The sequence below is a fragment of the Carcharhinus amblyrhynchos genome, chromosome 6 (assembly GCF_965287045.1).
Source record: "Carcharhinus amblyrhynchos chromosome 6, sCarAmb.v2.hapA, whole genome shotgun sequence".
NCBI classification, from domain to species: Eukaryota; Metazoa; Chordata; class Chondrichthyes; order Carcharhiniformes; family Carcharhinidae; genus Carcharhinus; species Carcharhinus amblyrhynchos.
Window position 1 is genome coordinate 69,092,117 of NC_137329.1, and position 26,108 is coordinate 69,118,224.

The 26,108-nt window shown below is 45.0% G+C and overlaps 1 protein-coding gene and 1 pseudogene across 3 annotated transcripts in view; one reads left to right on the forward strand and one right to left on the reverse strand.

Annotated features, from left to right (window-relative positions):
- Window positions 1-17,596: 17,596 nt before the first annotated feature.
- On the reverse strand, window positions 17,597-17,694 carry LOC145344662 (U2 spliceosomal RNA; annotated as a pseudogene).
- A 217-nt stretch (window positions 17,695-17,911) lies between these two features.
- Window positions 17,912-26,108, forward strand: part of LOC145344486 (tetraspanin-33) — a 58,096-nt gene continuing 49,899 nt past the window's right edge. For all 3 annotated transcript variants that reach the window (XM_080191661.1, XM_080191662.1, XM_080191663.1), the window contains exon 1: window positions 17,912-18,242. In XM_080191661.1, coding sequence (XP_080047787.1) covers window positions 18,186-18,242 — 57 coding nt within the window. In that variant the 5' untranslated portion in view covers window positions 17,912-18,185. The remainder of the gene's footprint in view (window positions 18,243-26,108) is intronic.

Here is a 26,108-nt window from a genome sequence, read left to right on the forward strand (position 1 = left end):
CAATCCTTTATTGCCTTTTTATCGATAAGGAGAGGAGTACTGGAGAACTCCTAAGGCTTCTTCAGTCTGCTCTGCTCTATTGTGTACAGTCAATCTTTTTTAGAGAGCATTCCTTATAAGCTCTAGTAAAGCTAATTGTTTGTTGTCATGCACACTGGTAAATTATTTACATATGATACAAAAAAGTAAACCCTAGATAATAGCTGTTTAATCGCATCCCATTGGTAATGTCATAATCTTTAGAGGTAGATGGATGGAATGTCCATTCAGACAGTGGTCACTTAATCATGTCTTTATTACAGTTTCAGTGCTATTAGCAAGGACATTCAGCTGTGTCTTGTTGATAGATATACTGAAACATCCATATTTGTCTGTGCTGCCTTTTTCATATATATGCAGATATAGCCAGTCTACAGTGAGGGTGCTGATGCTGATGTGCTAATTTTCCTGGTCCCTGGCCAACCTCCTGATGAGCTCAGTCTCTACTCCCATACCAACTCATGTAGGTTACTTGAAAACTGCTTTATTAACACTATGTACAGGTTAAGCTAGACAGTAAGTACATCTTTCTTATAATGATGTGGGTATGCCGGCGTTGGACTGGCGTAAACACAGTAAAAAGTCTGACAACACCAGGTTTTAGTCTAACCTATTTATTTGATAATAGACTCACAAGCTTTCGGGGTTAGCCCCTTCGTCAGGTGAATGGAGAGTTCTGGCCTCAGACAGAGCATATAAAGCACAGACAGTTTAGAGATTACTGATTAGAATGCGAATCTTTACACCTAACCTGCTGTTCAAGACCTGAAGTGGCTGACAATGTGAGTGGAAGGAGCACTGATCACAGGTTAAAGAGATGTGTATTGTCTCCAGACAGTACAGTAAGTGAGGTTTTGCAAACCCAGGCAAGTCACGGGGGTTACAGATAGTGCGACATGAACCCAAGATCCCTGTTGAGACCGTCCTCATGTGTGCGGAACTTGGCTATCAGTCTCTGTTCAGCGACTCTGCGCTGTCGTGTGTCGTGAAGGCCGCCTTGGAGAATGCTTACCCGAAGGTCAAAGGCTGAATGCCCGTGACCACAAGTGTTCGCCAACAGGAAGGGAACAGTCTTGCCTGGTGATTGTCGAGCGATGTTCATTCATCCGTTGTCGTAGCGTCTGCATGGTCTCCCCAATGTACCATGCTTCGGGACATCCTTTCTTGCAACGTCGGGATGTCCCGAAACGTGGTACATTGGGGAGACCGTGCAGACGCTACGACAACGGATGAATGAACATCGCTCGACAATCACCAGGCAAGACTGTTCCCTTCCTGTTGGCGAACACTTCAGTGGTCACGGGCATTCAGCCTCTGACCTTCGGGTAAGCATTCTCCAAGGCGGCCTTCACGACACACGACAGCGCAGAGTCGCTGAACAGAGACTGATAGCCAAGTTCCGCACACATGAGGACGGTCTCAACAGGGATCTTGGGTTCATGTCGCACTATCAGTCTCTGTTCAGCGACTCTGCGCTGTCGTGTGTCGTGAAGGCCGCCTTGGAGAATGCTTACCCGAAGGTCAGAGGCTGAATGCCCGTGACCACTGAAGTGTTCGCCAACAGGAAGGGAACAGTCTTGCCTGGTGATTGTCGAGCGATGTTCATTCATCCGTTGTCGTAGCGTCTGCACGGTCTCCCCAATGTACCACGTTTCGGGACATCCCGACGTTGCAAGAAAGGATGTCCCGAAGCATGGTACATTGGGGAGACCATGCAGACGCTACGACAACGGATGAATGAACATCGCTCGACAATCACCAGGCAAGACTGTTCCCTTCCTGTTGGCGAACACTTCAGTGGTCACGGGCATTCAGCCTCTGACCTTCGGGTAAGCATTCTCCAAGGCGGCCTTCACGACACACGACAGCGCAGAGTCGCTGAACAGAGACTGATAGCCAAGTTCCGCACACATGAGGACGGTCTCAACAGGGATCTTGGGTTCATGTCGCACTATCTGTAACCCCCGTGACTTGCCTGGGTTTGCAAAACCTCACTTACTGTACTGTCTGGAGACAATACACATCTCTTTAACCTGTGATCAGTGCTCCTTCCACTCACATTGTCAGCCACTTCAGGTCTTGAACAGCAGGTTAGGTGTAAAGATTCGCATTCTAATCAGTAATCTCTAAACTGTCTGTGCTTTATATGCTCTGTCTGAGGCCAGAACTCTCCATTCACCTGACGAAGGGGCTAACCCCGAAAGCTTGTGAGTCCATTATCAAATAAATAGGTTGGACTAAAACCTGGTGTTGTCAGACTTTTTACCACATCTTTCTTGTATGCAGACTATTCCATCTGCTCTACAGATTCTCCAGCACACCAATATTGATGTCACCACTACATCAGGTACACATCACAAAGTCATTACGATAACTATTAACTTAATCTGCCACACAATTTACTCAGTCTTCTCAACATGGGACAACCCCTTCATCCCACAGATCAATCTAGTGACCCAACGTTGTGCTGCTTCCAGCACACTTGTATCAACACAATGCATCCTACAGTAGGTGTGACCTCACCAAAGCCCTATACAATTGTAGCAAGACTTCCATGTGATGTACTCCAATCCTCTTGCAATGAAGACCAACATGCCATATTTACCTGCATATTTGGTTGCTCTACCTGCCCAAAATCTGCCTGAAATCTTTTTATTCAGGTATTAACCCTAATTGAAGGAACAAGGAGATCCAGAAATAGCTAACAGGGTCCTTCATTAATGTTTTGGATGAAGGAATTGAATGCAATATCTCCAGATTTGCAGACAACCTTAAGCTGGGTGGCAGTATGTGTGCTGCGAAGAGGATGCTAAGAGGCTGCAGGGTGACTTGATCAGGCTGACTGAGCAAATACTTGGCAATGCAACATAATGTGGATAAATGTAAGGTTACCCACTCTGGTGGCAAAAAGAGGAAGGAAGATTAGTATCGGAATGGTGGCAGTTTAGGAAAAGAGAAAGTGCAAAGTGACCTGGGTATCATGGTGGAACAGTCGCTGAGGGTTGGCATACAGGTACAGAGGCACAGCAGGTGGTGAGGAAAGCTAACAGCATTCTGGCCAAGAGAATTTGAGTTTAGGAATAAGGATGTCTTGCTGCAGTTATACAGGGCTTTGGTGAGGCCACACCTTGAATATTGTGTGCAGTTGGTCTCCTGGTTTGAGGAAGATCATTCCTGCTATTGAGGGAGTCCAGCGAAGATTCACCAGACTGATTCCTGGAATGGCAGGATTGACATTTGAAAAGAGACTAGATTGACTGGGCTTGTACTCATTGGAATTTAGAAAAATGAGGGAGGGTCTCATAGAAACATAAAATCCTGATGGGACTGGATAGGCTAGATAAGGAAGAATGTTCCTGATATTGGGGAAGGCCAGAACTAGAGGTCACAGTCTAAGAATAAGGGGTAAGCCATTCAGGACTGAAATGAGGAAGAGCTTCTTCACTCAGAGAATTGTGAATCTGTGGACTTCTCTACCAAAGAAGGCTGTTGGGGCCAGTTATGTACAAGAGAGAGCTGGACTTGGTCTTTGCAGCTAGGCAGCTAAAGGGATCAAGGGTGTTGTGTCTGTTTTAACCCTTATACGGTGGACAAATAACTGCAAGTAGATGTCTTGTTAGTACAATCAATATTTATTTAAGACATACAACCAATAATCACCCACCCAACCAACAATAAGTTATCTTACAGAAAGTACTAGAGTTCAAGTCCAATACAAGACCTTGGGTACTTGCCAGTCACACAAAGTTAAGTCAATCAGATATTGGCTTTTATCTGTGCGCTGATCTCGGTCATCCACTGCTTGGTCTGGTCCTTTGGTCTGGTCCGGTACTTTGGCTCTGGTCTTCCTTCCTTCTCAGGTGTGATGGCTCTCCTCATGTTGGTCATCGCTGGCGATGGTCATTGGTGTTGTAGCTCGTTCATAGGGTCAAAGAGACAGAGAGATCCTTGGTTGCGCAGCATTCTTTATACTCCGTTGAGTTTCACACTCCTTTTGGCCATTGCCAATCAATCCATTAGGACTTGATCACCCTGATCGATAAAGTCCAATTAGGTGCTGCCATACCAATCTCTGGGTGAGTCCCCAATGGCCATGTCAGCAGGTGCTGGGGGCACATAGTGTTCACACCTCCCTCCCAAACCTCGGGCTAGTGGTTTTAGCTAGGGGAAGGGTAATTATGAGGCTATTAGGAGAGAATTAGGAAGCATAGGTTGGACTAGGAGATTACAGGGACTGGGAACGTCTGAAATGTGGAGTTTTTTTCAAGGAGCAGCTACTGCGAGTCCGTGATAGGTACGTCCCTGTCAGGCAAGGAGGAATTGGTAGGGCTAGGGAACCGTGGTGCACCAAAAAAGTTTTTTCGTTGGTTAAGAGGAAAAAGGAGGCTTATGTTCGGATGAGACGTGAGGGCTCGGGTAGTGCACTAGAAAACTTTAGATTGGCTAGGAGGGAGTTGAAGAGTGAGCTAAGAAGGGCTAAAAGAGGACATGAGAAGACTTTGGCTGATAGGATTAAGGAGAATCCTAAGGCGTTCTATAGGTATGTCAAGAACAGAAGGTTGGTTAGGGCAAGATTAGGGCCAGTTATAGACAGCGGAGGGAAGTTATGTGTGGAACCGGAGGAGATTGGAGAGGCATTGAACCAATATTTCTCTTCGGTGTTCACACAGGGGGACATGGATATAGCTGAGGAGGACACTGGGTTGCAGGGGAGTAGAATTGACAGTGTTGCAGTTGATAAGGAGGATGTGCTAGATATTCTGGAGGGTCTGAAAATAGATAAGTCCCCTGGTCCGGATGGGATTTACCCCAGGATTCTCTGGGAGGCAAGAGAAGTGATTGCAGAGCCTCTGGCTCTGATCTTCAGGTCGTCGTTGGCCTCTGGTATAGTACCGGAAGATTGGAGGTTAGCGAATGTTGTCCCATTGTTTAAGAAGGGGAACAGAGACTTCCCCGGGAATTATAGACCGGTGAGCCTCACTTCTGTTGTGGGCAAGGTTTTAGAAAAAATTATTCGGGATAGGATTTATAGTTATTTGGAGAGTAATGAATTGATTGGAGATAGTCAGCATGGTTTTGTGGCGGGTAGGTCGTGCCTTACTAACCTTATCGAGTTTTTTGAGAAAGTGACCAAAGAGGTGGATGGGGGTAAGGCAGTGGACGTGGTGTATATGGATTTTAGTAAGGCGTTTGATAAGGTTCACCATGGTAGGCTTCTGCAGAAAATGCAGATGTATGGGATTGGGGGTGATCTAGGGAATTGGATCAGGAATTGGCTAGCGGATAGGAGACAGAGGGTGGTGGTTGATGGTAAATATTCATCATGGAGTTCGGTTACGAGTGGTGTGCCTCAGGGATCTGTTTTGGGGCCACTGCTGTTTGTAATTTTTATTAATGATCTGGATGAGGGTATAGTTGGGTGGATTAGTAAATTTGCTGATGACACCAAAGTCGGAGGTGTGGTAGATAGTGATGAAGGGTGTCATAGTTTGCAGGAAGACTTAGACAGGTTGCAGAGCTGGGCCGAGAGGTGGCGGATGGAGTTTAATGCGGAGAAGTGTGAGGTAATTCACTTTGGTAGGAATAACAGATGTGTCGAGTATAGGGCTAACGGGAGGACTTTGAATAGTGTGGATGAGCAGAGGGATCTAGGTGTATGTGTACATAGATCCCTGAAAGTTGGGAGTCAAGTAGATAAGGTTGTTAAGAAGGCATACGGTGTCTTGGCGTTTATTGGTAGGGGGATTGAATTTAGGAGTCGCAGCGTCATGTTGCAACTGTACACAACTCTGGTGCGGCCGCACTTGGAGTACTGTGTGCAGTTCTGGTCCCCACATTACAGGAAGGATGTGGAGGCTTTGGAGAGGGTGCAGAGGAGGTTTACCAGGTATGTTGCCTGGTATGGAGGGGAGGTCCTATGAGGAGAGGCTGAGGGATTTGGGGTTGTTTTCGCTGGAAAGAAGGCGGCTAAGAGGGGATCTTATTGAAACATATAAGATGATTAGAGGTTTAGATAGGGTGGATAGTAATAGCCTTTTTCCTCTGATGGAGAAATCTAGCATGAGGGGGCATGGCTTTAAATTAAGGGGTGGTAGTTATAGGACAGATGTCAGGGGTAGGTTCTTTACCCAGAGGGTGGTGAGGGATTGGAATGCCCTGCCTGCTGCAGTTGTAAATGCGCCTAGTTTGGGGGCGTTTAAGAGATCCGTGGATAGGTTTATGGACGAAAAGGGATTGGTTTAGGTTAGTGGGTCATTGTTTTGTAACTGGTTGGTGCAACATCGTGGGCCGAAGGGCCTGTTCTGCGCTGTAATGTTCTATGTTCTATGTTCTAAATAAGAGGTTACATTCCGACAACATATTCCAGAATCTACAGCCAACAGCCCTCTACAAAAACAACCACATATTCGAAACACCATTACTACAATAAGCTAATTACCCACAAATACAGACAATCAGATATTCCAAACACCATTATTACAGTAAACTAATTATAAACCAACATTCAAACAAACATTAGAATAAAGTATTTGCACATCTGAGGCACATTTTGACAGTAGGGTCTCCAATGGCTCATTAATACAAATCACAAAATGGCAGGCTTCCTGTAAATATTGCTCTACTGAAGTAGAGGTGACCGTGGTTCAAGGGCAGATCCTACATTTTGCCTCCGGTAATCCTTTTTTTCCATCAGCTGAATTGAACTGTGAGGATGATTAAGTATACCAGGGTGAACAAAATCAGTACTACTGCCAGGTATGACATTATGTGAACAAATGGATGGATTTGGATGTTTGAGCCCCAGTTCCAAAGGTCATCCCATCAAGAGGTGACTTTAATTTCTTTAATTCTCCTTTTCATCTCTTGGGTCTGCTGTACTACTTTGGTGAAGATTCTGTAGGCTGCAGCCAATTTTGCCTGAATCAGGTTCAATTCCTCCGGCAGGAGTTTTAGGCTTGTGTCATATTTCTCATGGTACTCCCATAAAGTCTGTTGGAGCTCTTCGGTGGCGTTCAAATCTACCCCCTCCCTATTATGAATGTCTATTAGTTGAATGAGGCCCAGTCTGGTTTGATGCAGAGTGTAGTGTTAGTAATCTTACAATGTGTCGCGCCATATTGATATTGTTTCAGGGAGGTGGTGAGACAGTAACTCCCTGCTCCTTTGTAAGCTACCCGTGTTATGTCTATGTCCAGGCTACGAGCTTCTACTGAACAATTTAGGCTAGCGTTTGTTCTGAAGCCACACAGTGCATGCTCATTTAAGTAAACTGGGTATGGAGACGCGATTTTTTTCGTCAGTTTGCTGACATCTGTCCAGAGTAGTGCCTATGAGCCTCCCTTCTTTCTCCGCTGCATCTGGTAAAGTGCTGTCGTACCCTATCCAGATATCCTCATGGATAGTCCCTTTATTCTCCACTTCAAAGACCCTCAGTCCAACCTGGTTGTCAGTGATTATGGGGAGCCCTAAGATCATTCCCAGGGCTTTCCCTGGAGTCCCTTTGCAGTCATTGAACCAGACTTTGGTCCACTGTCGCATCTGGAGCCAGATAACTCGGGGTGTTTCTTACCCATAAATAGGTGTTCCATCTGTTTGTCACTAATCCAAGATGGAACCTGTCCACTGCGTACCTGCTGTAGGTTTTCCCTTAGCTTTCTATCATCCACTGTCCATATGCACTACATAAAGTCCGGTTCTGTTGTCAGTCATCATCCTCTAATTTTTCCCTGATAATTTGATTGATTGTCTTGGCGTGTCCTTCTAGCACAGCTACCATGTGGCTGCTGGCTGTGTTCCCAGTCAGTTCATCACTTCAGCATCTTGTTGATTGTCCTCATTGATAGAACTTAGTGTCTGTTTAACCTGTTGGGTCAGAACTCTAAGTTTATTGTCCTGGCCAGTTAAATCAAGGGCGTTGATGGTTGCTACCCCTGCCCCATATGCTGTGGCCATGTCATTGGCTAACTCCCTCCTGGATCCTTCCTGCCTTTCATCCATTCTTATCTTCCATCCTAACAGTCTAAGTTAAGAACATAAGAAATAGGAGCAGGAGTAGGCCATCTGGCCCTTTGAGCCTGCCCCGCCATTCAATAAGATCATGGCTGACCTGTCGTGGCTCAGTTCCACTTTCCCGCCCTCTCCCCATAACCCTTAATCCCCTCTCTTATCAAAAACCCATCAACCCGCGTCTTAAAAATATTTAGTGAGGCAGCCTCCACCACTTCAACGGGCAGAGAATTCCAGAGATTCACCACCCTTTGAGTGAAGAAGTTCCTCCTCAACTCCGTTCTAAACCGCCCCCCTTTTATCTTGAGGCTGTGCCCCCTAGTCCTACTGTCCTTTCTGAGCGGGAAGAGTCTCTCCACCTCTATCCTATCCATCCCCTTCATCATCTTATACGTCTCAATGAGATCTCCCCTCATTCTTCTAAACTCTAACGAGTACAAGCCTAGTTTATTTAAGTGGAGGTATAGTCTCTTAAATTGTGGAAAGCACCACTCTGGCAGTTGGGTCCCAGCTAGATCCACCACCACAGGTACCAATTCGTGGTGAATGTTGTCATACAAGTTTTCCCTGTGTGTTTTAGTATCAATCCATTCTGTAGCCTCAGGACAAATCAAGTGGGATGGGCCTGGGGTTGGCTTTGGCCCAATTCTTATTTCATACAATGCAAAGTTCCCCTCAATGAGTGTCCTGGGGCATTGCTGCCCGAGCTCTAATCCTTTTACTGGGCTGTTGGCCAGACATCCAATTTCAAGGCACCCATTATTTGAAAATCCCCACCAATCCCCTTGTATGGTGACACTCAGATAACATTCAGTTGAACTGCCATTTGTTTTTTTTTGTATACCAGCTGCTGGTTGTTACATCCAAACATTATACTCTTCTCAGGGTGTACCCATAACACACCCTCCTCACATTCCCCCACGTCAGGTGGGACAAACCATAAGTAACTGGGATACCACAAGTTCATCTTGCTTGGAATGTCCTGTGTGCTTATCCTGATGATGAGTCCCATAAGGTAGATTGCAGGTTGCATCTCTGTTGTCATCCGTCACTGTCCTGAGAAAAGCAATGCAATTCCTGCTGCTACCGCATCTACTATTTGATATATATACATATACTTAAAGTGTCCATGCTACCCCGCCTCCTTTTTTTAAACACTTACTTGAGAGTGGCATGGTCAGGAGGATCCAGGTATCTCAAGCGTCACTTGCATGTCGTAATTTTTTATTCTAATTGTGGAGCTAATATCTTTGCGGTGGCCTTAGCTGTGTTGGATCTAGTGGGAAATGCCTCAACCCATTTGGTGACAGTGTCTGTTATTACTAGGACATATTTAAATCCATTCCTATATGGCGGCAGTGGGCTGATATAATCAATTTGGAGATTTATCCAGGGGCTTTCTACTGACCATGTGTGCCTTAGCTCCGCTTTTTTGGCATACCTATCGGGGTTGTTCTGGGCACGAATTAAGCAATTGTCAGTGTAATGGGCAATGTCATTGTGCAGTTCGGGCCATTAACATAATTCTTTTAATCGCTGGATTGTTATCTCAATGCCTTGATGGCCATGTCCATCATAGTATTGGTAGATGAACTGATTTCTGTCCTGGGTAGCGACAACGTATGTGTCTATCTTTAATATCAAACTATCCTGAATCTGTATTTTGTCTTCCATTTCTCATATGAGGCTGGGTAGACTCCATCTAAAATTTGTTTTAGGGAACTCTCAGTATACCCCATGTTGTGGTGTTTCGCTGCACTGTCTTTCTAATGTTCCTTTTGAGCGTTTGGTCCATGCACTCTATGATTCCGCTGGATTGTGGATGGTAGATGATATGGAATTTCTGCTTGATGCCAAACATAGCCATAATGTTCTGCATCACCCACCCGGTGAAATGTGTCCCTTGGTCAGACTATGGATCAGCTTGGCTATATTAGTTTGGCAAATGGTCGCAGCGTTTACTTGCTCTCCTACACGTGGCTGCCAAAACTGTCCCATATGAGCACCGGCTTTGGCTAGTGCGTCAGCCTCACAGTTACCAGGTGGGGAGGTCCTGTGGTGACTTCTAACCTTAATGATTCCATATGTGTGCCCCTCAGTGGCCTGCAGAAAGTATTTTAATAAGGGGGCTGACAGTAGGGGCTTTTCATCCGCAGGTACGAAGCCTCTGGCTTCTCATAACAGCAGGACCTCAGTCAGGCTGTTGCAACATACATACGATCGGAGTGTATGTTGGCAGGGGTTGGAAATAGAACTGGGTGGCATATGTGACAGCTGCTAGTTTGGCAGCTTGAGCACTCAAATGGCTGGGTAATTTGAGAGCGAGTTTTATTAGTGGCTGTCCCTGTTGATTTTGCATATAAATGCCACATCCTGTGATTTTGGTCCCATTCTCTATAGTAGATGAACTGTCTATATAAATTCTCGTGGCTGAGCCTGTCCATTGGGTGACTATCTGTTTTGTCCCTGATCGCCTCTCCTGTTGTTTCGGGATAAACGGACCTGTAGGGTTCTTTGTGGCTGTAACCTGACACTCATGCAGATCTCCCCCATAATTTAAATTATCTGCCAGAAACTTGGACACTTTAGTTCGCTTTACAGTGACGTCCCCACCCTGCAGTAGTCGTGTCCAATGGCTCGTGCGGACCTGGCGGCCATCCAGCAGAAGCTGGGTTGGGGTGTGTTCAGTGAGAACGGTTATTGGGTTCAGTCCAGTGATATCGGTGAAATGCTGCACGGCCCAAAATACCCCGAGTAGGTGTCATTCACAACCAGAGGAGCCTTGTTCGACTGCGTCTAACGCTTGTGAGGCATAGACTACTGGGCCTGGTCTACCATGTCTTTCTTCTCATTGTACTGCTGGAAGAGTGTGGTCAGTGGCTGCAACTTCTAAGGCGTATGGTAGACCTGGGTCAGGGACTAGTAAGGCTGGTGTTGTGGCGAGGGTGTGCTTTAAATCGGTTACTGCAGCTGTGTGCTGCACAGTCCACTTCCAGGTCACGCTTTTCTTTAGCAATTAGGAAAGTGGGGCTGCCTTGGTGGTGAAGCTGTCTATATGGTTCCAACAGTATCCCATCAGACCAAGGAAAAATCGGAGGGCACTCACATGTCGGGGCAGTGGGAAGTGCAGTATGGAGTCTATCCTTTTCTGCTCAATCTCCCTCTTTCCATGGATAATCACTGTACCTTGGTATGTAACCTTGGGTTGCCAAACTTGGGTCTTTTTCGGGTTGACTTTGCATGCTAATGAGTGGAGCAGTACAAGTAATTCATCCAGCAATGGTATATGCTCCACTTGGTGTTAGTCTGTAACAATAAATCATCTACATATTGGACCAAGCACTCAGGTCGGGAAAACTTTTTTAGTCCGCTAGCTAGTTGCCTTTGAAAGATGGATGGGGAATTATGGAAACCCTGGGGTAGGCAAGTCCAAGTGTATCGCGGTCCTTGGAAGATAAAGGCAAACTTGTACTGGCAAGACCGATTTAAAGGGATGGACCAGTTACTAGAATCTAGTACCATGAAAATCATTGCCTGGGCTCCCTGTCTCATCATGGTGATGGGGCTTGTGGCTACTGTGGAGGCCGTGAGCGGGGTAACTTTATTTAATTCCTGGTAGTCGACCATTAACCTCCATGATCCATCTACCTTCTTCATGGGCCATATAGGTGCATTATTTGTGGAACCACTCGTCTCAACACTCCCTGCTGTAATAGACTATCAATTACTTTGGCCACCTCCCCCCTGCCTGTTTGGGGAAACCGTATTGTCTCTGTGGTTTCAGATCCGGCCCTTCAATTAATACCTCCCCAGGTATCCAGCCACAATCATGTTTATGCCGCTCAAACACCCCATTGTTTCTTTGAAGCACCTCCCTGATGGCTGGATCACTGCTAATCGTTAAGGGATCAAAAAGGAGTCCCCTGTTGTGCTAATCCTATCAGTATATGTCCCTGCTGGAATGATTGATGGCGCTCTGCTAATCGTAATCATCTGCCAAATGCATCGATTTGCTGGATCAAATGAAAGATTACATTTATTCATATAATCGGACCCCAGGATGTGCTCAGCATTTGGGGGAAGGTCAGCTAGCACTACCGGATGGTCACACACCATGTTACTTGCGGACCTGTACAGGGGCTGTAAGACGTCCCTCCTGCATGTATCCTGTGAATCCACTGATTCTAATTGTGCCCGTAGTTGGCCAAAGGGTGTCTGTTTTTAATTTTGATACAATTAGGGTAGTTCGTGAGCCTCCAGTATCCCAAAGAAATTCTTGGTTGTCCAGCACCCTTTATACCCTATTGGCAATTGCCAATCAATTGATCAACACTTGATCACCCTGATCGATAAAGTCCAATCGGGTGCTGCCGCACCAATCTCTGGGGGCACGTAGGGTTCACACCTCCCTCCCAAATAAGGGGTGACTGTGCCCTTATGTCGTAAACAGCCCAGTTTGACCAGAAGGTCTCTTTTGTCCTGGAGATGACCCATATCCTGTGTGTTCACCCGTCTGGGTTGCAGCCTGTTTATCTCTGTCTTTTAGGCTGCAGCATGTCGTTTTAGTTCTTGCCCAATTGTCCCAGAATGCTTTACACATCGCCATTTTAGATGGCCCATTTGGCCACAAGGGTATGGAGAGAAAGCAGGCGTGGGATACTGAAAGTGCATGATCAGCCGTGATCGTATTGAATGATGGTGCAGGCTTGAGGGGCCGAATGGCCTACTGCTGTACCTAGTTTCTATGTTTCTACATTTCTTTTTGTAGGTATGTTCAGTTCCGTTGCCATCAGCATGATCTGGCTATAATTGTAGCTGGATGGTGTGAAGGCAGCAAGGGCAACTGGAGCCGGGAACAGATACTCAAACAGCTCAGTTTGTTCACTTTGTCATGGAGTCAGGAACAGCTGGTAATGCTCGCCTGGGTCCACAAATAAAATCCCAATCCTTCCTCCTTCGTCGAATGAGAGAATCCTCTTCCCCCACTGACTGCTTCCTGAAACAAATCTCAACAACTTTCTGAAGTTGGGAGGCTTCCTCATTCCTGTGCAATTGACCACCACTTCCCTCCTTGGAATTAAAATCAGTACTATTGTTGTCTAAAGTGGAACTTGACTCTGTTTGTAATAGGTTATACAGTTTCCCCTTAAAAAACAAAACTTTGTTTAATTTCCATTTTTCTGATGCCAGAGCCAGGAATGTCCATGTGTATCTGAGCATGTTGAATTGTTGAGCTGAAACCAGTGTCTCTCTGCTCCACCTACAAGACAACCCTTACAATAATTCAAAATCAACTTAAATCAACATAAAGTACCTTGAGGTGCCCTAAGGATATGAGAAAGGTACTGGATAATTCCAAGTAGTTCCTATCTTGTTACAACTGGTCAGGACATGTGTCAAGACTTGACTTTCCTTCCTACTCCTCGAATGATTGTAATTTTGACTGGATTTTTTGTCATTGATAAGGAAGAAGGTGTTGGTTCTGTGTCCGAACTTAACCTTTTAAATGCTGATCGAAACAAACAGTCCAACAGGCTTTCTTGAGTTTAAACACAAAGGCATTAGTTCTTTTAGGATGGCATAGTGGCACAGTGATTAGCACTGCTGCATCAAAGCGCCAGGGACTCTGGTTTGATTCCCAGCTTGGTTCACTGTCTGTGGGGAGTCTGCATGTTCTCCCTGTGTCTGCATGGGTTTCCTCCGAGTGCTCTGGTTTCTTCCCACAGTCTGAAGGGTGTGCTGGTGAGGTACATTGCCCATGCTAAATTCTCCCTCAGTGTACCCGAACAGGCACCAGTGTGTGGCGACTAGGCAATTTTCACAGTAACTTCATTGCAGTTAATGTAAGCCTATTTGTGACGAATAAATAAATTTTATTGTGCTAAAAACATAGCCACATAAGGACACAAAGATGTTTTTAAAAAAAGTAAACCTTCATTCCACTTTTGCAACACGCGTACACATGCAAACATATTATTCAGAGGAAGTTACCTTTTGGCCAAATTTGAGATTTAAAAGATAATAAGTAAAAAAATAGAGCGTTCACTGTATGCGTGTTCTTCATTGGTATTTTTGGCTGAGTTAGATTTTTTTCACATTGGCCTTGAAATTCTAGTTGGGTTGAGCTGATCTAAGAGTAAGGAGCAGAAGTAGGCCATTCAGCCCATCAAATCTGCTCTGCTATTCATGACTCCACTTTTCTGTCTTATTCTCATAACCCTATATGTCTCAATAAGGTTGCCTCCGATTCTTCTAAACTCCAATGAGTACAGGCCCAACCAACTCAATCCCTCCTCATAAGTAAATGTAATTTCTGGAGAAAATCTCTTTTCTTAAATGGAACCTGCCTTTTCCATAAGTGGATGATATTGCTGTTGAGCTTTCTTTCAATTGAAATTCTCTATCCATGTGATGATTCAAACTGCACTAGTCATAGCATTCCAAACTTGAGAACAGGAGAGAGAGAGAGACAGAGAAAGAGAGATGATGATGATGTTGCTGCTCCATTAGATGCCTTTAAAAGCTTGCGAGTTATGATAAAATACAATTCAAATTGGTTATTCTGGTAACGTGGTGTCTCCACAGCGAACTGGGTTTCCACAGAAGGTAACTGAATAGCTCGTGCTTAGACAGACCTTGGCTATTGCATTATGGCCTCTAGTTCCTTTAATGTCACAGCCATCACTTTTGAATGGACCATTCTTCCCTGTGATGGGCTATAAAAACACATCCATGTATTCTATATAGCAATTGTCCTGATAGACTTTCTATCTCTGTCTGAAGGGCAATTTTAAACAACTGTAAATGGCAAGAACCTGGTACTAGTTTCAGTTTATTTAAATCTCAGTCAAAGACGTGCATTCCGATGGAAGATTCTTCTTGGAGCTGTTCCTCCAATCACAGACCGATTCTCACCATCTTTGCTCCTAGTGAAAAGCAGACTAGTGAGCCTATCAGCAGCAAATGAGGGAGTGACAGAGTGTTTGATTGGAGGAGAAGCTAACATTACATTGGAGAGCGTGCTGAGGGCAGCCAGGCTCAGGGAAGTGAAGCAACAGCGAGGCTGGAGGCCAGGTAGCAGGAACATCTGAACTGAAGCAGAAAGGCCGTGGTGATGTATTTGTTACAAGCTCAAAGACTACACTGTTTCTAGTAGAATGCTGTGGCCCTTGCAGGGGGTGAGGGGGACGTACTCCAAAAGCCATGTGACCCTATGGATTACCCTGGCAGGAAGCTGAGCCAATCAACAGGAGGGTGCAGACCACCAGTTGAGGAGAAACTGATAGTTAGAGCCCTCAAATCCAGAAGGACAGTTGCATTTGCAGTCTAGTTCTACCTTTTTGTACATGTATATAATTATTCCACTGGCAACAGTGGAATGGAGTTGCCCTCGATCTATTACACTGGCAACATAGCAAAGCATCAAAGTCATTGGGGATCACAGTGTCCAGCTAGAGGGAGAGGAGACTTCAGCATCGAGAGTAGGAAGTATGGTACACTTATTTAGCAATGCCTAGAATAGGAAAGATCAAGCCATTTGAACCAGAGGTTGATGACTTCGAACGGTAGATAGAAAGGCTGGGATATTACTTTGTTGTAAATGAAAACAAGAAGGAGTTTATTTTGTTAACAGTCTATGGATCACAGACCTATAGTTTAGTGAGAAAATTAACATCACCAGATGCTCCAGATACAAAGTAATTTGACCAGCTTGTGGAGATGGTCAAAAATCATTTTAACCCTGACCCTTGATCATTATGCTGAGATACAAATTTCATCTGGCAATCTGTTAGGCAGGGAAGACTTAGGCTTTGTGGCAAGACTTAAGGGATTAGCAGAACACTGCGAATTTGGCCCAACATTAACTCAAATGCTAAAAGTTGAATAGTCTGTGGTAAAAACAGCTCAATAATTCACAAAAGGTTACTTCAAAAAATTGTGGAGCTGGCCCAGGTGACTGAATGCATGGAGCAGGAACAAACAAAGTTGCAAGGTTTGTAAGGAGTGCCAAACAAGAAAATTGTGGTGCAAAGCATTTGTTTTGGCCTTCCACTGACTTCCCTCCATGTTGACAAATGTACCAAATCATCATGCTTTGTACCTTTAGTCTGCTACAGGCCTTTAAACCTGACAGCAGCAGCAGAGCTGCTGCCCATGATGTTTTCACTGCAGGAAGCTTACGCACAGCAGTGTTATTGAGGCTGGACATGCAGAACATGAATAACCGATACTTAAACATTGGCTGTTCATCCCAATACACAGCTCATCAAAAGCCTTCCTGAAACACCTCTCTTCCAAGTGGACACAAACCTGCTCGTCTCCTATGTTTCAGCTCCAGCCAACTACAGTCCATTTTAAATTCACATTTTTTTAATCCAATTCAATCAAATCAAGTCCAATTCAGAGTCTCAATAAGTTGAGACATTCCCGATCCAAGCTGACAAGACAGGGCTCTCACCTCCTGTCTTGGGCTTGATTTGGTACATTTGTCAACATGGAGGGAAGTCAGTGGAAGGCCAAAACATGTTCCAAGCTGATTGGAGTAGGCATAACAACTCCTCCAAGGCTCATAAATGACCTGGGTGAGGAAGTGGAGGGATGGGTTGGTAAGTTTGCCGACGACACGAAGGTTGGTGGTGTTGTGGATAGTCTGGAGGGATGTCAGAAGTTGCAGCGAGACATAGATAGGATGCAAGACTGGGTGGAGAAGTGGCAGATGGACTTCAACGCGGATAAATGTGTAGTGGTCCATTTTGGCAGGTCCAATGGGATGAAGGAGTACAATATCAAGGGTAGGACTCTTAGCAGTGTAGAGGCGCAGAAGGACCTTGGGGTCCGGGTCCATAGGACTCTTAAATTGGCCTCGCAAGTGGAGGATGTGGTCAAGAAGGCATATGGTGTACTAGCCTTCATTAGTAGAGGGATTGAGTTTAGGAGTCAGGAGATAATGCTACAACTTTATAAGACCCTTGTCAGACTCCACTTGGAGTACTGTGTGCAGTTCTGGTCGCCTCACTACAAGAAGGATGTGGAAGCTATTGAAAGGATATAAAGGAGATTTACAAGGATGTTGCCTGGATTGGGTGGCATGCCTAATGAGGATAGATTGAGGGAGCTAGGTCTCTTCTCCCTGGAGAGATGAAGGTTGAGAGGCGACCTAATAGAGGTTTATAAGATGTTGAGAGGTATAGATAGAGTGGATTTTCGGAGGCTATTTCTCAGGGCTGAAGTGGTCACTATGAGAGGACACAGGTTTAAGGTGCTGGGGAGTAGGTACAGAGGAGATGTTAGGGGTAAGTTTTTCACTCAGAGGGTGGTGAGTGAGTGGAATCGGCTGCCGTTGGTGGAGGCGAACTCGTTGGGGTCTTTTAAGAGACTCCTGGATGATTACATGGGATTTGATGGGATTGAGGGTTATAGATAGGCCTGGTAGGTATGGATATGATCGGCGCAACTTGTGGGCCGAAGGGCATATTTGTGCTGTAGTGTTCTATGTTCTATGCTTGGTCTCATTTGCATCTTAGCCAAAATCCGAGATGCTGCTTTTAAAAAATGGTTCAAATGAAGCTAAAATGTAACCTAATGACTTCAACCAAGTACAGCATGTCGATACTACACTTGATCTTAGCCAAAAGGCCAAGAAGCGATTTTAAATTCACATTATCCTAATTAAATCAATGCCAAAAATGATATTTGTTGAAAGTTTTCAAGTTACAAGTTTATGGGGGCTCCACTTTCTGTCACACGTCAAACACAGGCTGCTTTGTGGGTGAGTGGTTAGTGCTTAGCAAATCCAGACTTGCTGTTTTCAGGTAATCAGGAATGCAGGAACTGACAAATTTCACAAATCCACTCAGCAGTGCGAGTTGGATAGAAAAGGGATTAAAAAATAAGTGGATAAACCAGTGCCTTAATTTGTTTTACTATCAGAGGGAGCGTTAGAATTCAATGTCTTGGCTGGGTACAGATTGGTATCTGCTGTTTGTACACTGAACAATGATTAACTTTGCCCAATTTCAAGACAAGATCACTTATTTCAGATGTGGGCACTCCCTCCGATCAGACTGCGCTGAATGCAGCTAAAATAGACAGTGTAATTCAACGGCTGCTGTTATTGGCTCTGTCAGTGCCATCAGAATATGAAGACAAATCGGCTAATTAAATATTTGCTGTTCGCATTCTGCTTCATCTTCTGGGTAAGTGAGTTAACATGCTCTTTTCTTCTTCCCTTTCTTTAATGTCAATCATTTCCATTTGCAACTGCTGCCAACTCCACAACCAGCATCACCCTCCAGTACAGGCTTGTCTCACCTTTTGCTCAAGGGAGTCACATTTGGATCTTTTACTCATCCAAGCGGCCAGTGAGAAAATTTCAGGAAGATAACATTTTGCACAGCAAAGCAATATCAGAGCAACAACTTAATAAGTTAAAAAAGCATAATTAATTAAATGACCAAGTGAGAGGGTCAGAGAGTGTGTGTGTATACTGTGTGTGTGTCAGGCTCACACTCAATCTCCGTGCTCACTTATTCATCCGCATCCATCGTGATGGGTATGTGAGCCCGCTACTCACCAACCCCTCTCCACGCCCCCTACTCACCAACCCCTTGTTGCACCCCCTTCCTCACCAACCCTTCTCCCCCTTGTACTCATTAACTGCTTTCCCACTACTCTTCCTTTTTCTTTACCCTACCTCCCCTCCCCTCTGCCTTCTTCCCACTCCACCTTCCCCTCCACCCCTCTGTCCACCCCATTCCTCTCCTCTCTCCCTTCTGCCCCTCTCCCTCCATCCCTCCCATTGTCCCCCCTGCCCCTCCCCTACCCTCAGGCAGTGTCAGTTGGGATGATTTCCTTGCTGACGCTGATCTCCCTCCCTATTACAGTGACCTCCCTCCCTTTCTCTGTGATCTCCGTCCCTATCTCTCTGTGACCTTCCTCCCTTTTTTTGTGACCTCCCTCCCTTTCTCTGTGCCCAGCGGAAACTCTTCACTTCTCCATTCCAGCCTCTTGTGCTTCCCTGATTTCCATCGCTCCACCTATGGCAGGCCTGCCTTCAGTAATCTTGTTCCTAATCTCTGAGATTCCTGTCCTAAATCTTTCTACCTCATTTCTTTATGTTGCTCCAAACCTTGATTGATAATGCTGCTGTGAATTACTCTGGGACATTTTATGAAGTTAAACATGTGAGATAATTGCAAAGTTTTCTTGTTATTGTTGCTGTTGATGGGAACCTGAAAATACAGCCTTGAGGTTATTTGAATAGTTGTGGCTGGCTCTTGGTTCCATTGGACTGTTCGTTAGGAATGCAGTGATTAGTTGTGGCAAGCCTATCAGCTTTTGGAGGAATGTAAAATTATGAATGCATGGTACTGTAATCTGTATAGCTGATTGATCTGTTTTTACTGCACAGGATTTCGGTATTTCAAAATGTAAATTCCCTTTCTGGTGCCAATAATTACTCACAGAAGGAAATCAGATTTCCACTCCCCTGTAGCATTGGAACAGCATGATCCAAAGTAGGAACAGTTCCTCTACATCCCTGCAAGCCTTTGGTGTCAAATCCACTTGCTCTTTAAACAGCTCACCTTTACTCATAACTCTAGCCACACTGTCCTTGCTTGGTCCAGCCTAAGCCACAGAATCTTTAGCAAAGACAGGACATTCCACCCGAGGTCAACAGACCTTTAAATGGTCCAATAAATTGTCCATCCCACCTGTGACGATTCTGCAGAGGGTACTATTTCCTTCAGTTAAACCTGGGAGTACTAAAGCTATCATTTATAGCTCATGTCACCAACTCCTTACCCTAACTTCTGCACAAGCTGTGTTCTTGTACCACCCATTCCTCTGTTCTTGTTGGTTATGATGTGGGAATGCTGGCGTTGGACTGGCGTAAACACAGTAAAAAGTCAGCTGACGAAGAGGCAGTCCCCTCGAAAGCTTGTGAGTATTATCAAATAAATCGGTTGGACTAAAACCTGGTGTTGTCAGACTTTTTACTTGTTGGTTATCCCAGGCTATCACAAACTCAATTTACAAAATAATGATTGGAATGCGAGTCTTTACAGGTAATCAAGACTTAAAGGTACAGACAATGTGAGTGGGGAGAGGGTTAATCACAGGTTAAAGAAATGTCTCCAGCCAGGACAGTTAGTGAGATTTTGCAAGCCCAGTCAAATCATGGGGGTTACAGATAGTGTGACATGAACCCAAGACCCCTGGTTGAGGCTGTCCTCGTGTGACATGAACCCAAGATAAAGAATCCATATCAAAAGAATTTAAACAGGCTTGCTTTTATCTTTTATCTTTTATCATGAATAGGTCACTGAGACAATGGGACGGCGGCGCGGGCTCGTTGGGCCGAAGGGCCTGTTTCCCGTGCTGTGTTGTTCTTTGTTCTTTGTTCTCATTTGCTTATCTCTTCACTAGGATGAGAAAGTGGTTTGTTCTCAATGTTTCCCCTTCACATACCATTACAATAGAGGCCCTTTGTTTAAATACACTTTGTTTTGGAGGTCACGTGGTCATATTAACAGACAGACAGGAGTAATTGAGTTAATATTACTGTCCTATCAAAGCTAGCCATGACTAAACTTTCATGGCTCTACTTTAGTATGGTTACAAGACCACTGCCCTTATGTGTCTATTGAATCCTTTGAATACCTTCATTAAGTTTTATTTTGTCTTTCATTTAGTACATATCTAATAAATTAAAAACTTAAGGGTGGCATTATGGCACAGTCGTTAGCACTGCTGCATCACAGCACCAGGGACTCAGGTTCAATCCTGGTTTTGGGTGACTGTGTGGAGTTTGCACGTTCTCTCCATGACTGCGTGGGTTTCCTCCAGTTTCCTCCCATAGTCCAAAAATGTGCAGATTGATTATGCTAAATTGTTTCTTAGTGTCAGGGGTATGGGGTATGGGGATAGGATAGGATTGTTATTGGTACAGACTTGATGGGCTGAATGGCTTCGTTCTGCACTGTAGGGATTCTGTGATTCTATGATAATCCCTGGTGAATTAATATCCAAAACCTGCACAAATGTGATTTTTACTTTTTCTCATTGTCTAAGCAAATTTGTTGGCAGATCTAAGAGAGTTTGGGAACAGGCGCAATATCCTAATCTAAGGATTTTCTGTACAAACCTCCAGCTCCACCTTTCCTTATTCCACATCAGAAACTGAACGCTCTTTATCCTGGCTCCAACTACAAGCAGATTACAAAACTGGCAGAATAGTGCTGGAACACAGAATCCTGTGCATTAATCAGGAGATGTTCACCCGTGGATCTGGCTTTTCCTCCTAGATAGGCTACTGAAATACTTACCCTCCCTCCCTCAGAGGGAATTCAAACGTTATTTGGATGACATATGAATCTAGATGAATTCATATGTTTGTTGGAGTAGGCTATCCTGTCATAGGAATTGTTCAGGGGGTGGTGGCAATTTTACAAATTTCTAAATATTCACACTTCCTGCTCTTAGAGGACAACGTGGTCAACCCCTCGCTGCTATTCCATTGATGGCAAAGCTCCCAGTACATGATGTAAAGTGATGGAAGAGGAGGGGAACCAACAGGCTTCCTGTTCCCTCATGTGATTAAGTCTCAAGAAAACAGTTGGCAACTCTCTCTCCAGACTCAACCATTCCCATGATATTCTGAATGTTTCCCACTTCCATAAATGAGCTCATCCAAAATGTTGTAGCCTGTTAACCTAATTCGTATCACCCTGTGCTTGCTGATCTACAATGGTGCCCAGTCCCTGAATGCCTTCATTTCAAGATTCCAGTCTCCATATTCAAATCTTTCCATGGCATTTTCCCCACATATCTTTGTAACCTCCTCCAGCTCTATCAATGTCCATGATCACTCCATTGCTCCAACTCTACCCTCTTGCACTGGTCACCAACCCAAATGTTTGTTCCTTTGGCTCTGTTTTTTTTAATGTTCCTATGAAATGTCTTGAGATGGTTTTCTACGTTAAGTGAACTCTATGAATGCAAGTTGTTTTTGTTGTTTTAAAAAATAAATAATCTAACTGAAAGAATGGGGAGGCGGTGGCATTGCAGTATTGTCAATTGACTGGTGACCCAAGCTGGACCAGTAGTTCAGATCCTACCACGGCAGATGGTGAAATTTAAATTCAATAGAATCTGGAATTGAAAGTTTAATGTTGACCATGAAACCATTATTGTTGCTGTAAAAACCCATCTGGTTTACTAATCCAGTTCACTAACCTTACCTGATCTGGCCTAATTTTGACTCCAGATCCACAGCAACATAGAACATTACAGCACAGTACAGGCCCTTCGGCCCTCGATGTTGCGCCAACCAGTGGAACCAATCTACTGACCCTCTAACCTAAACTATTCCAACATTATCCAATATGTCTATCAAATGACCATTTGAATGCCCTTAAAGTTGGCGAGTCCACGACTGCTGCAGGCAGGGCATTCCACGCCCTTACTACCCTCTGAGTAAAAAACCTATCTCTGACATCTGTCCTATATTTATCACCCCTCAATTTAAAGCCATGTCCCCTCATGTTAGCCATCACCATCCGAGGAAAAAGGCTCTCACTGACCACCCTATCTAATCCTCTGATCATCGTGTATGCCTCAATTATGTCACCTCTTAACCTTCTCTCTAACGAAGACAACCTCAAGTCCCTCAGCCTTTCCTCATAAGACCTTCCCACTATACCAGGCAACATCCTGGTAAATCTCCTCTGCGCCCTTTCCAACGCTTCCACATCTTTCTTATAATGCGGCAACCAGAGCTGTACACAATACTCCAAGTACGGCCGCACCAGAGTTTTGTACAGCTGCAACATGATCTCATGGCTCCAAAACTCAATCTGTCTACCAATAAAAGCTAACACACCGTATGCTTATCAACCTGGGTGTCAACTTTCAGGGATCTATGCACATGGACACCGAGATCTCTCTGTTCATCCACACTACCAAGATTCTTTCCACTAGCTGTAATCCTGTTACTCCTTCCAAAGTGAATCACCTCACCCTTTTCCGCATTAAACTCCATTTGCCGCCTCTTAGCCCAGCTCTGCAGCTTATCTATGTCCCTCTGCGCACTGCAACATCCATCCGCACTGTCCACAACTCCTCCGACATTAGTATCATCCGCAAATTTACTAACCCATCCTTCTACGCTCTCATCTAGTTCATTTATAAAAATGACAAACAGCAGTGGCCCCGAAACAGATCCCTGCGGTACTCCACTAGTAACTGAACTCCAGATTGAACATTTCTCATCAACCACCACCCTCTGTTTTCTTCCAGCTAGCCAATTCCTGATCCAAACCACTAAATCACCCTCAATCCCATGGATCCGTATTTTCTGCAGTAGCTTACCATGGGGAACCTTATCAAACGTTTTACCGAAATCCATATACACCACATCAACTGCTTTACCCTCATCCACCTCTTTCGTCACCTTCTCAAAGAACTCAAAAAGGTTTGTGAGGCACGACCTACCCTTCACAAAACTGTGTTGACTATCCCTAATCAAATTATTTCTCTCTAGATGATTATAAATCTTATCTCTTACAATACTTTCCAAAACTTTGCCCACAACAGAAGTAAGGCTCACTGGTCTATAATTCCCAGGATGGTCTCTACTCCCTCTCTTGAATAAGGGGACAACATTTGCTATCCTCCAGTCTTCTGGTACTATACCTGTAGACAATGATGACATATAGATCAAAGCCAAAGGCTCTGCAATCTCCTCCCTAGCCTCCCAGAGAATCCTAGGATAAATCCCATCCAGCCCAGGGGACTTACCTATTTTCACACTTTCTAGAATTGCTAACACCTCCACCTTATGTACCTCAATCCCGTCTAGCCTAAAAGCCCATATCTCAGTATTCTCCTCGACTACATTGACTTTTTCCTGTGTGAATACTGATGAAAAATATTCATTTAGTGCCTCTCCTATCTCTTCAGACTCCATGCACAATTTCCCACTACTGTCCTTGACTGGCCCTAATCTTGCCCTAATCATTCTTTTATTCCTGACATACCTCTAGAAAGCTTTAGGGTTTTCCTTGATCCTACCTGCCAAAGTCTTCTCATGTCCTCTTCTGGCTCTTCTTAACTCTCTCTTTAGTTCCTTCCTGGCTAACCTGTAACTCTCCAGTGCCCTAACTGAGCCTTCACATTTCATCTTTACATAAGTCTCCTTCTTCCTTTTCACAAGAGATTCAACTTCCTTAGTAAACCATGGTTCTCTCGCACGACCACTTCCTCCCTGCCTGACAGGTACATATTTATCAAGGACTCGCAATAGCTGCTCCTTGAACAAGCTCCGCATTTCAATTGTGCCCAACCCCTGCAGTTTCCTTCTCCAACCTATGTATCCTAAATCTCGCCTAATTGCCTCATAATTTCCTTTCCCCCAGCTGTAACTTTTGCCCTTCAGTATATACCTATCCCGTTCCATCACTAAGGTAAATGTAACTAAATTGTGGTCACTACCACCAAAATGCTCACCTGCCTCCAAGTCTAACACCTGGTCTGGTTCATTACCCAGTACCAAATCCAATGTAGCCTCACCTCTTGTTGGCCTATCTACATACTGTGTCAGGAAACCCTCCTGCACACATTGGACAAAAACTGACCCTTCCAAAGTACTCGAACTATAGCTTTTCCAATCAATATTTGTAAAGTTAAAGTCCTCCATAACAACTACCCTGTTACTTTCGCTCGTACCCAGAATCATCTTTGCAATCCTTTCCTCCACATCTCTGGAGCTTTTTGGAGGCCTATAAAAAACTCACAGCAGGGTGACCTCTCCTTTCCTGTTCCTAATTTCAGCCCAAACTACCTCAGTAGACGAGTTCTCATCAAACGTCCTTTCTGCCACTGTAATACTGTCCTTGACTAACAATGCCATGCCTCCCCCTCTTTTACCACCTTCCCTGCTCTGACTGAAACATCTGAACCCCGGAACCTGCAATAACCATTCCTGTCCCTGCTCTATCCATGTCTCTGTAATGGCCACAACATCAAAGTCCCAGGTACCAACCCAAGCTGCAAGTTCAGCCATCTTATTGCGTATGCTCCTATGTTAAAGTATGCACACTTCAGACCACCCTCCCGCCTGCCAATACACTGCTGCGACCTTGAAACCTTATCCATGACTTCCCTATTCTCATCCTCCTGTACACTGGAGATACAATTCAGGTTCCCATCCCCCCTCTGAATCAGTTTAAACCCTCCCGAAGAGCATTGGCAAATTTTCCCCCCAATATATTGGTACCCCTCTGGTTCAGGTGTAGACCATCCCTTTTGTAGAGGTTCCACCTACCCCAGAATAAGCCCCAATTGTTCAGGTATCTGAAACCCTCTCCCCTGCACCATCGCTTTACCCACGTGTTCAAACGGTCTCTCTCTCTACTCTTCTCCTCGCTATCCTGTGGCACGGGTAACAAACCAGAGGTTTGATCTGTTTGATCTAGCCCTAAGCTTCCACCCTAACTCCCTGAATTACTGTCTTACATCCCCATCCCTTTTCCTACCTATGTCATGGGTGCCTATGTGAACCACAACTTGGGGCTGGTTCCCCTCCCCCTTAAGGATCCCGAAAACGCGATCGGAGACATCACGGACCCTGGCACCTGGGAGACAACACACCAACCGCGAGTCTCGCTTGTTCCCATAGAATCTCCTATCTATCTCCTTAACTATGGAGTCCCCAATGACTAATCCTCTACTCTTCTTCCCCCTTCCCATCTGAGCAACAGGGACAGACTCTGCTCCAGAGACGTGTACCCCAAGGCTTACCCCCGTTGAGTCGTCCTCCCCAGCAGCATCCAAAACAGAGTACTTGTTTTGCAGAGGAACAGCCACGGGGGAATCGCTGCTCTGACTGCTTCTTCCCCCTTCTAGCAGTCACCCACGAATCACGTCTAGGAGTAACTATCTCTCTGTAGCTTTTATCTATAGCTGCCTCTGCTTCCCGAATGACCCTGAGTTCATCCAGTTCCAGCTCCAGGTCCCTAACACGGTCTTCAAGGAGCTGGAATTGGGTGTACTTCCTGCAG